General features: G+C 34.2%; 1 protein-coding gene across 1 annotated transcript in view; it reads right to left on the bottom strand.

The window, feature by feature from the left end:
* Positions 1-12,643, bottom strand: part of RABL6 (RAB, member RAS oncogene family like 6) — a 79,142-nt gene that overhangs the window by 63,960 nt on the left and 2,539 nt on the right. Inside the window, exon 2 of the mRNA XM_044663932.1 lies at positions 5,234-5,368. Within this exon, the coding sequence (XP_044519867.1) occupies positions 5,234-5,368 (135 nt within the window). The remainder of the gene's footprint in view (positions 1-5,233; positions 5,369-12,643) is intronic.

Consider the following 12,643-nt stretch of genomic DNA (forward strand, 5'->3'; position numbering starts at 1 on the left):
TTGGGTCTATGAAAGGGAACCAAGCAGGTCAAAAGATTTGACACTAAGTAAAACTGCCAAAGCCATGGTTGAGGCAATCCTTTTCAACTTGTAGGCCTTAATTATTAAGTAATATGGACATGATAGTTTTAACATTAAATACACCTCTTTGATAAAGCTACCAATTGGGCCCAATGGTTGAATAGGTCTTATAAGACAGCCTTTTTCTCAGTTTTGCTTTGCTCTCCCTCACAGAAGGGAACTATCTCTTTTCTGATCAGGTAATACTTTCCTGTCTAGCACTGTTTGAAGGGGCAGACATTTAACAATTTATATAAACCTGGGAAACAGTATGATAGTAAACAGAGACAAGAAGTAGATCTGATTTTGGAAATACCTGGTTCAAGTCTGACTCTGACATGTTAGCTATTTGATCTGGGCAAGTCCTTTTTACCTTCTCACCACTTCCCTAGGCAACCATAAAACTTTTGGATGAGTTGTTGATCTGTACCAGAGGAAGAACTTTCTACACAAATACCTATTAAATCATAGGTCAAGACACCCCACTGCATCCCCCGCCTAGTAAAAACAACAAAGATAATGACAATGAACAATGACTGTAGAGATTAAGGGACTTGCCTAAAGTCACAGAGTCAGGAATGAAGTTAAGGGTTAGAAGTCCTAAATGCAGTGTGTCAAAGTCACTAGACTTCACTGCTTCCTTTGAGAACCTCAGTTTGGTGCTGTCACTTGGCTCTGTAATTTCCAATGTACTCTTGTGAACAGCAAGAAGCTGGGGAGGAAATATCTTCTTTTAAAAAATCTCTCAGTAAGTTAGAAAGCCTACAAGTCAGAACCTATAATTCTGAACACATTCTTTCCCTAAGTTATATATACTTCCCAACAAATAACAAACAGTAATCTGACTCAAGTCACTGAATTTACACTAAAAGTCACCCCCCACCCCAGACACATATTTCTGGACATAGCTAATTTGAGAATTTGTTTCTCTTGGATAAGCATATTTATTATAACTTATCATATACTTATAACAAATCATATTTATTATGTTAAATATAAAATATTTATAATAGTAACTCAAATCAAAACACTATCCTTAAAGCCTAACCCTGTGTCCAAAGTGTTTATTTACAAATGCTAAAATCCTGCCTGACACTTCTTACTTGTGTTATATTAGGCAAGACATTTAAAGACCTCTGAGCCTAGTTTTTTCATCTTTAAAATGAGGATAACTTTTGGAGCACCTACCTCAGAGTTGTTGTGGGTCTAAGCACTTCATAAATTTTAATGTTTTTCAGATATTAAGATAATAAAATTCTTATCTTATTATTTGACACAGTCTTATTAATCATTAGTATCTCTCCAAGGTTGTGAACTTCAAAAATTATAATACTGATCTCATCTTTATAACTAGATTAAATAGACCTATAGCATTCTCCAAACTTGGTCTCTAATTTAACTTAGTTTGAATATAATTACTTTTTTTTAACTTCTAATCCTTACTTCTATTACCATCCTTTATGTTATTGGATAATATAAATCACAAAACTTGCTGGTTCAATGCCTGGCAGATAGCTGCCCCTTAGTTTTACTTGAATTCTTCCAACAAATGATACTATAGAAATGTAACTAATTTTCCAATGGAGATATCAGCCTCCTGACTTCTATTTTAGCATTCTATCTACCAGTCTATAACAGAATGAATTTCCTACAAATTTTCTTTGGCATTACTTTGTCTCCTTTGGAGAGTCCATTCCCTCTGCTCCATTTTTTTTCCAGCTCATCTTTCTCTCATCATCTTTGTGTTACAAAGTAGTGCATACCCTGCTTTGAATTTGTACATCTCCTTACTCCTCAGAAGCAAGTTCTTCACTCTAGGGGAGCCAGCAGGGAACTGTGAAAATGACAAAGACTGAGTAATTATCAGTTTGGTGTTATACCTATATGAGAGTCTCCTGGAGAAGTGCCAGAGTATAGAGACAAAGGGCTCACTCATCCACACAAGAATTTTTTTTTTTAACTGAGAGAACAGAAAAGAACAAGGATGTTGAGAATCATGAGAATTCAGCAATGCCATGGGAAAAGAAGTCCTTTCATGAAAAATAGAGCATTGTAGCTGTTGTAATACATTTAGAGATTGGGAAGAAATAAATTATAGGGTATTGTGGGAAGAGGTTCAAAATGAATCTTACAACTAAAGTAAAATAATTGATCATAATACTTGCCACCCCACCTCCAATGCAGTAACAAATAAGTCATCTTGTTTCTTTTATTGTTTAATAGAAAAATAAGAATCTTACTATTATCCATCATTATTCTAAAGCTTCACGTTACAATTTGGAAACAGGAACAGTTATCAAATTGCTTCATGATAAAATCTTTTTTATGAAAATGTTATTAAGACTTTAGCAGTATCTGTTTTAATCTCAAATCCCACAAATCAACCATTTAGCATAATAATCACAGGATCCTTTGACCGGTGTCATCTGACCAGAAGGGGAAGGTTAGAGTGGTGAAGGAGAATATTGTATTACTAAATTAAATACTGGCAGTTAGATCCTAATTAAAGCTAGGTTGACCATTCTGGTTCACTAACTAGTCAACCTTTTAGATTTGTATCAATGGCTTAGAATTTAAGCCTAAAAAATGCTCTCATTATTCATAACTCAGCACAATACTCATTTTTTCATTAAGGAGAAACAGTGCGAACAAATAAAGTACAACTTAAAATCTATAATCATGCACAAATCCTCCGCATAAAATATCTCCGATAATGGTTTGATAACCACAATATAGAAGGAATTAACATAGAGTAAGAGTCATTCCTCAATGCTTAAATGGTCAAAGGATATGAATAGTTTTCAAAAGAATTGAAAATTATTAAAATTGTATGTACAAAAACACTAATGACAAATTTCAAATAAAAAAAAACTAGGAGGATCCCCCCCGCCCATAAGCAGCAAATTGGCAATAATAACAAAGGACAGGAATATTAAAGGGACTATAAAAAAACTTAATACAGTAATATTCTTTTTTTTTTTTTAAACCCTTGTACTTCGGTGTATTGTCTCATAGGTGGAAGAGTGGTAAGGGTGGGCAATGGGGGTCAAGTGACTTGCCCAGGGTCACACAGCTGGGAAGTGGCTGAGGCCGGGTTTGAACCTAGGACCTCCCGTCTCTAGGCCTGACTCTCACTCTACTGAACACAGTAATATTCTTGCTGGAGGAATGAAGTGGTTCAAGCCATCTGGAAAGCATTTGGAGTCATGCTAAAAAAAGTGACTAGAAAAGTCTCTCAGACATTTGATTCAGAGAATCCCATTACTAGGCATATATACCATGAAGGTCATATATACCAAAGATTCCACAAAAGACCAGAACAGTCATAGTACCACTTTTTATAATAGCAAAGAAATAAATAAAGTAGATGATCACTGAATAATCACTGACTGATAGCTTAACAAATTGCAGCCTATAAATAGAATATTTCTACAAGCCTTTTCTGGCTCATTCAAGCTCCATTTACACCTCCCCCCCACCCCCCAGCTATAAGTGCCTTCCTTTTAGGGTTACCTTGTATATTATATTTTCTTCTTTCATTAGAATGAGAGCTCTTTGAGGGTGAGGATTGTTTTGCTTTTATCTTTGTATCCCCTAGTGCTAAGCACAGTGATTGGCACTTAGTAGGTGCTTTAAAAAAAATTAGGCTTTTAATGGACATTTTTTAAAAACATCACTTTAGTTTTCTTCAGCATCTCACCTCCAAGAGTCATTCCATATATCAAAGCATTTTTAAAGAAAAAAAAAATCAGCGAAATTGATCAATATACTGAAAAAGTACGAAAATATGTGCACTATACTACACTTGTGGACTTCAACTTCTGCAAAGATGTGAAATGAGTAAGTTTTCTTGTATCTTTTCTTTTGAGTCCTGCTTTTTTTTTTTTTTTTTAAATAATTCAGCAACACTCACTTCTTTTTTTTTTTTTTTTTTTGGTGTGGTTGCTTTTTCTATTTCTATTGTTAGTCACGGTATATATTATTTTTTTCATTCTGTAATAGCTCAAGAAGATCTTTCCATACTTCTCTGTAATCATTACATTTTTTATTTCTTACAGCACAGTATTATGTATTATTATGTATCATAATTTGTTTAGCCATTCCCCAAATGTTAGACATCTACTGTTTTCAATTCTTTGCTAGCATTCTGTCTATCTGTCTGTCTGTCTGTCTGTCTGTCTGTCTGTCTGTCTGTCTGTCTCCCTCCCCACCCTCCACCCATAGGCTCCTTAAAAAATACATGTTAATTGTAAAAAAACAAACAAACCCCCAAAACATAAAGAGTAAAGAAATTTAGATATTCACCAGTTAAGAAGATGGCTAAACAAACTTTTGTTACATGAAACTAACAGCAGATTACTATGTTATAAGAAATGATGAAGGGGTAGCTAGGTGGCTCAGTATATAAACCTGCAATCAGAAGGCTCTCAGCTCGAATCTGGCTTAGACATTTCCCACCTGTGCAACCCTGTGCAAGCCACTTAACCCCAACTGCTTAGTCTTTACTATTCTTCTGCCTTGGGACTAATACTTGTATCAATTCTGAGAAAGGAGAGAAGGGGAGTGGGTAGGGGTGGGAGGGTGGGGAAAGAGAGAAGAAAGGAAGAAAATGAGGAATGCAAAGGAATATGACGAGACATATTAACTGAAGCAAAGTGAATGAAATAAGTAGAACTAGGAAAATGTGCATAATATTATAATATGAATGAAAAGGACAAAAAAATCCCTAAATGCTTTTCTTCCATTCTTTATTCCTTATGTCCTATTATTATTCTCTAACTCAATATTATACACATTAAATGGTTCATTTATCTATCTAGTTTTTTGGGTAGCAGTCTTAAGACAGCAGGTAAGGATTTCTAATATCATGGAAATGAGTTTAAGTTCTCACAAGAACATATTAAAATTTTTTTAAAGTTTAGCTAAATACTCATTAAAACTTTTAAAAAGCTAAATTAAATCAAATGAAGTACCCTTTTTGCAGCATAGGCAAATAAGTTTCAAAGGAATCCTAGGAAATTAAAGTCTTCAAAGACAAAAAAACATTTTTAAGACATAAATATAACAGTTGTTGTGACGGAATTTTTAACTAGCATTCAAGCCTGGCAAGTCACCTCACCAATCACACTTGGGATTTCACTCATCTTTACCTAAGATCCCTTTACTTTCTTACTTTTGTAATTCCAATGGATACTGGTGACTTGTATCTCTTGGGTAGGTATATATTCTTCCACAAACTTCTTGCCTTGGAGTCTGTGCCAGAGGGTGGTTTTTCCTGTGTTTCTGTCTCCTCGGATCACTATTTTCACTAGGTAAAAAAAAAAAAGGGGGGGGGGGAGGAAAAGACAAAAACTGGTTAAGATAAATCATATGAAAGAAATGTATAATCTTGGCTATTTTCATTTATTCATTTGTACATTTCACATTCCAATGTTACCAAACCACCTGCCCCTATAACATCAGTTCCATTTCTCAAATCCATTAGTGATGACTCATCAGCAATATAAAATTTAAACCACTATAATCAGCTTTAAAGTCCTTCGTAACTTTTAGAACTTTTCTATTTTTCTTAGGTCTATGAGCTGCACCAAATTTCTCAAATTCCCCTAATTCTCTTCTTCTAATTCAATGTCTTTGCTTATTCCAGGGATCTGGAATACTTTCCATTTCAACTTAAGGGCAATATAATTTACTGAGGCAGTATGTGGCATTGTGGATAAAGGGCTGGCTTTAGAATCTGGAAAACATGAGTTCAAGTTCTGTCTCTGACACATACTGACTGTGTGACTACTAGTACTTACCTAGTAATGCAATTAAAACTAACAGTTCCAGACAGTTCATCTGTACCAGTGGAAGGAGTTACCACACTGGGAATTCCAAAAAACATAACACATTACAGTTACTAATTAATATATCTCTTACATCTAGATGTATTGTTTTTTCCATTAAGCTCTTATAAATACATTTATTGCCCGCCTTACCTAAATCCTATCTTTAATTATCCACTTGGACCAGTAGGTCTCAAACATTTTTAGTCTGTGATTCATTTTGGTGGTGCAAAAAATCTTCCATGAATCACCTATCATAATCCTATCTTTTTCTCATTATTACAAATAACCTTCTCCCCAATCTTTTCCCAGCATTTATGGAGTGATAGTTATTGATTTAAGTTACCAATGTAGTGATACTAATATCACTGACACTACACTAGAAAAGGACAATACCTCCCAAATGCATCCAAAATAAATGACTATAAGACTACATTAGAACATACTGTTTATTTGTCATCGCCATAAGGAAAAAAAAGATTCTAAGTGGCCAGGAATGGAGACAGGAAGTCCTGGGTTTAAATCTGGCCTCAGATACTTCCTAGCTATTTGATCTTGAGCAAGTCACATAATCCTAGTTGCACTGCCCTTTTAGCTCTTCTACATTGGAACTAATACACAGTATTGATTCTGAAAAGGTAAAGGTTTTAAAAAAAAGATTCCAACTACATTTTTTCTTTGTTTAAGGATAAAGGGAGAGAAAATAATCGCTAACTCTTAAGGAAACAGGCAGAGATAATAATCGACATTTCTTTAGCACTTAAAGATTTACAAAGAGTTTCAAATATATTATTACATATATTATATACACATACATTTGATTCTCACAACCATCCTATCAGACAGATGCTATTATTCTTATTTTACAAAGGAAAGTGAGACTAAGAAAGGTGATATAGCATACCCAGGGACACACAGCTAAGGCTAGATTCAAACTTGGGTCTTCCTGACTCCAAGTCCAATGTGTCATTGTGTAATTAAAATGTTGTCCCCTAAAAACTCCATCTCTCAAAATTCTTTTCTCAAAGGCTTAAAAAAATTTTTTTTGAGAATTCTATCCCTTCGTGGTCGCCATACATGTAAGCTTAAAAATTAATATACAATAACTCCAAGTATTATATATAAGATTTATTAATAATCACTTGAAGTAAAAGGAATAAAAAGACAAAAGTAAAAGCCTGAGTAAAGCCAGTTTTTCCAGCCATGAACGTGGGAGAAGAGAGTAAAAGGGCAGAGTTACACACAACTTAATGCAACATGCAACATGGGGATGAAAGAAAAAGGAATTTGGGGGCGAGAAAAAGAATTCTGGGAGATGTACTCTTTAGGATACAACATTCTAATTATACACCATTATACCCTTAACTATGTGGATGACTATGGTGGTTGGTTGTCCTCAAACTTTAAGTACTAACCCCGTGTAACTGTTTAACTACAATTTTGTCTATGAGGTAGGAACTTGGGCACTTAAATGGTTTGTGTCTTTTTGAGGCCCAAAGTCTATACACATATATATTTGTTAAGAGTCTCCATTTTTTCTCCCAGGAAAAATGTTCCAAATGTATATTCTTTTCTTCTTCTTCACAAACTAGAGAATATTCTACTTGTTTTAGCCTCAAAATCTTTCCTCCACCTTGGATATTACAGCAATAAGTACATTATTTACACAGTACTTTTCCCTACGTAGTTTATTTTCATTGACAATACATTTAAATCTATTTTCTTCTCCAACATACCTTTCAATTTACTTTTCTATAAAATAAAAAATAATAATCTTACTCCTTTCCTCACATAGCTATTATAAGGATGAATGTGAAAAAGCTCAGTTGTTTAGAGAAAGATCATTGTAGATTCTTATCTTCAGTGTCATCTGAATGAAGTCCTAGAAAATATGGAGAGCAACTTAGTCTAGGAATTAATATTGTTCGAGACTGCCACTAACTTATGTGTACCAAATTAGAGTACCAATATTTGATTCATATTTCAGTGGGCTGCTAGAAATATTCATTAGTTTTATAAACTGCAAAATATTCTGAATGATTTAGACATTGGCACTAAACAATTTACTAGATATTTCCAATATTATAAAAACAATATTAGTTTTCTGCTAGGAATTTAGTTCCTATAGTGATAAAATTGAAATAGTATCAAGCATATCTCAGAGAGCTAAATATAAAAATAAAAGGACATCTCTGTTAGACTATACTATTTTCAGACAATGATACTAAATTAATTTAAAAAATTTAAAATTACTGATATATAATAAAGTAGTAATTTCAGCAGTTTAAAAAAATCCCCAAATCAACTCTTCTAGATAGTTGCTATTAGAGCTCAGTAGTCTAAAAATTCTATGTAGGCCATTTATAACCACTTTAATCTGACCTCCTGCAGTGTGACAATAGCTTCATTTCAATATGCTTGCATTTCAATTAAAAGTTAGAAAATTTGCAGTGGCAAAACATGTAAAAAGGCCAGTTCACAGCTTCCTAAGACTTATCAGCAATAAGAGAACCACTAGCATTTTGTATCACTTCAATTATATTCTTGTTAAAATGTTGTTCAGTTGTTTCAATCATGTACAGCTCTTTGTGACTCCCTTTGGGGCTTTTCTTGGCAAAGATATTTGAGAGTGGTTTGCCATTTCCTTCTCTAACCATTTTACAGATGAGAAAGCTGAGGTCAACAGGGTTAAGTGACTTGCCTAGGGTCACACAGGTACTAAGTGTCTAGAGCTGGATTTGAACCTAGGAAATTGAGTCTTTCTGACTTCAGGCCTGGCATTGTATCCACTGTGCCACGCTAGCTGCTCCATCAACAAGATAGGGTTTCTCTAATTAGTACTATCAATTGTTCATTTATATACTATAGATTTAGAACTGAAAGAGACCTCTGGATGCACTAGTACCACTGTCTCACTTTACAGATAAAGAAACTGAGGTTTAAGGAGGTTAATTGACTTGCTTAATTAAGGCCATAACAGTAAACATCATTCAAGCCTAGGGTGTTTTTGTTTTATTTTTTAAAGTTATACACATCCTAATAAGAAATGTTTGATTTTTTTTTAAAGCCTTCCTATCTCAAATTACAACATAAAACTCAGGTTTCTGTGATAAGTAAATTCTCTACTCTGAGACTGATGAAGTTTGCTTTTACTCTGAAACCTTTTTAATGTGTATTGGGTCACTGGCAGATATACTTGGGGAAAAAGTTTTGGTGATTGCTAGAATGTTTTTAAGTGCTGGCATTTTCTATATTCAGCCAAATGAGGTGAGAAGGAAATAAAACAATCTATTGCCTTACATCCAGGCAGGTAATTGATACTGTACTATATTAAAATCTCTTTTTACTTCAATCAGCAAACCAAAGGGGGTGATGTCTCTGATTACAAGAAAATAGAAAGGATAGCACTAATATTAACTTTTTCCAAATTTTGGATCTGGTCATTGTTAATTACTTTTTTCTTAACAGTAAATCATATATTCGAAATAAAAAAATGAAGTCAGTGAATATTAAATGAAATGTTACATATAAAAATTCAGTCCTGGGAGGAAAACCTGTGATAAGACTAGCAATAAAGGAAATAGGAAAAAGATTATTAAAACTTAAATATAATTGCCATCAGATATCTTTGGTTTGAAAGGTTTCAAAAGGGTTGAAAAAATATAAGCAATATATTTTAACATCTTTTTCTCTCCATAAGACAGGAAATTTCTTCATGAGACTAGATCATTTACCTTGCTCAGATCAGTTATGAAGTGGTATGATCTGATAGAATAGGATCACAGAATATATATATCTAGAAGAAACCTTGAAGATAGCCTTTGACATTACAGGTAACTCCTGCCTCTGTGCCTGAAATTTATTCTCATCCAAACCTCTCTGAGTCCTTGGGTTTCTTTAAGATGTAGCTGAGGTACTATATACTACCTCCAAAGAAAAGTCTTTCCTGATCCCTTGGAGAAAGTAGGTGATGGAATAGATGGAGTGCTGGGGCTTAGACTCAGGAAGATCTGATTCCAAATTCAGCTCCTGGCATTTCAAATTCAGACAAACAGGTTGAGATGTTTAATAAAAGTGGGTAGAGGTAAAGGATTGGAGGTAGGCAAAGAGTTTTCTACAGGATAGATAGATTTTAGAATCATCAGCATAGAGACAGTTATTAAATCTTCATGGACACACATGAGATCACCAAGTAAAGTAGCATAGAGAAAAAAGAATAGATGGCTCAGGACAGAACCCTAAATTACAAAAAGGTATCTACAACAAGGGTCTCCATTTTCTCTTTTTAATCCCTTATGGACAACTTTCCACTTTCTTTATCATTCCACCAAAGATGCTTTCAGGTAGCAAATGAACCAGATGATCTCTTTGAGAGCTTATGAAATAATAGATATACTTCCCTCTTTCTCCTTAACAAGTAAGTACATGAGAATTCTAAGTGCTTAGGCCACTTGGGATCAGTGGGCAACCTCTAGAGAACATACATTTTTGAACGGGAACAGATTCCAGATCACTGCTCCAAATTTCCAAGGGATTAAAGGGTCATTTAAAAATATTTCTTAAAATAGTGTCTTATTTATGGTGGGTTACGGCTTAAGAGAAAATAAAGACCTTAAACATAGATTCTACTAATTTTTAGTAACTATTTGGTAAAGTAGTAATTTGACTTCATTCCTCTACTCTGATGACTATAAACAGTGAAAGAAACAAACGAAAATAAGTTATAGCTATAATATAGCCATAGTGAACTTTGTTCTTAAATGAGGAAAAGTTTTTTTTGTTCATTTTCTAAATAGTCTGTCCTACTACCTGGGCAAGTTACTTTGAAGACTGAAAGTTTTATTCAAAACAGGCCTTCTTCCCTTAATTTTCCCTTCCCGTTAGCGGACACAACAAAACATACAGAAAAATATTGTCTCTGCCCTTGAGAAGCTTACATTCTATAGCAAAAAACCTCATTTTAAATTATAGTTTGGGTTTAGTGTTTTCTTACAAGGGTAATGAGGGAAGATTTTGCAGTGTGAGCTTTGGGTATAACCCATCATCACTAGATGAGAAGATTGGGTTAGGGGAAGAGTTTAAGGCAGACAATAATGGACCATTTAGAGTAGGGCTTAGAGCAGTGATTCCCAAAGTGGGCGCTACCATCCCCTGGTGGGTGCTGCAGCGATCCAGGGGGGGCAGTGATGGCCACAGGTGCATTTATCTTTCCTATTAATTGCTATTAAAATTAAAAAAAAATTCCCAGGGGGCTAAGTAATATTTTTTCTGTAAAGGGGGAGGTAGGCCAAAAAAGTTTGGGAACCACTGGCTTAGAGTTAAATAAAAAAAAAAAAAGTCACATTCTCACAGAAATTAAGAAATCCAAGGGATATCCACCTCAACATTATTATCAATTTTTAAGAATGGAGTGAAAAGAAACATTGTCTAGTATAATATAAATGCCTCCAATGCTTGTTTACCTTGATTTGCAATTAGGAAAATCAAATATCAAAAGAAAAACTTACCTGAGGACAGAACAATGTCTGACTTTGCAGTTTGTTTATATGGTTTGAGTATGACGAAAATCTTAAATTCTCACTTTCTCTATGATCTCCAAATTATCATTGTTCACAATGTGTAATAGATGATACATAACAAGAGTAGCCATGCTTTCTGGAGCTTTACTAACCATAGACCAAAGAACTGCTGTTTTTTAAAAAATTGAAGCAAGAATTAGGCTTTAGCTCAGCGGATCTGGGTTTGAATCCTGACTGTCATTACCCGTGGGACCTTGGATAATGAGTCATATCAACTCCTTAGGCCCATTTCTCCATTCTGTAAAATGCGAGAGTTGGCCTCTATGACCTCTGCGGGCCTTTCTACCTATGATTTTATAACTTTAATTGTAAAAACAAAAAATTCAAAATCCACATTTGAAGATAAGTACTACAAAGAATAAGCTCATGGCTCAATAACAACTATAAGTTATTGGAGCATAGTGGAGAGTTCCAGGCCTGGTCAGGAGGGCTTGGGCTCATATTTGGACTTATACTTCTTAGCTATGTGACTCTGGGGAAGTCACTTATCCCTGATTGCCTACCCCTTGTTGCTCTTCTCTCCCAGACTGATACTGAGGCAGAAAGTAAGGGTTATTTAAAAAAAAGACTGTTATTGTATAATTATAACATACATGTGACATAGTTACATAAGAGGGTGCATTAATTTTAAATTACATTAGTTTCTCCTTAATTATAAGGTAGACCTCACTCAGGGAAGAATTCTAGGTTTAAGTTCAGTTATATGTCACAGAACAAGAAACATATTTTTTTCAAATTATATAGTAATTTTTCAGACAAAATAGCTAATGCCTCCCAGGTCACTACACCAAAAACCTCATCAGAAGCTTTAATAAGCAATAATTTATTATTTTTCAACCAAAGAAGGGCTTAACAAAACTGCTACTACTTCTTTTTCATTTATATACCATTTACAGAGTACAGAGAATGAGTTATGTCTAATTCAAAGCTATTTAGGACATGTTAAGGACAGCAAGAATAAAGTCAATGTCATATACTGCGGATTTTATTACTTCTGTATCCTTACTGAGCTTTCCAAAGATAATTATCGCCTCCTTAGATTTACATCTGGTTTGTATAATTTCAAAATGCTGATAATTATATAATTGTATAGCACAGTAGTTACTAGAACAGTGCAATGAAGTTTAAATAAAATGAAGAATAGGAAGTCTGAAGGTTCCTGGAGGGAAAGAATTA

This window comes from Gracilinanus agilis, chromosome 2 (genome assembly GCF_016433145.1).
Source record: "Gracilinanus agilis isolate LMUSP501 chromosome 2, AgileGrace, whole genome shotgun sequence".
Lineage (NCBI taxonomy): Eukaryota > Metazoa > Chordata > Mammalia > Didelphimorphia > Didelphidae > Gracilinanus > Gracilinanus agilis.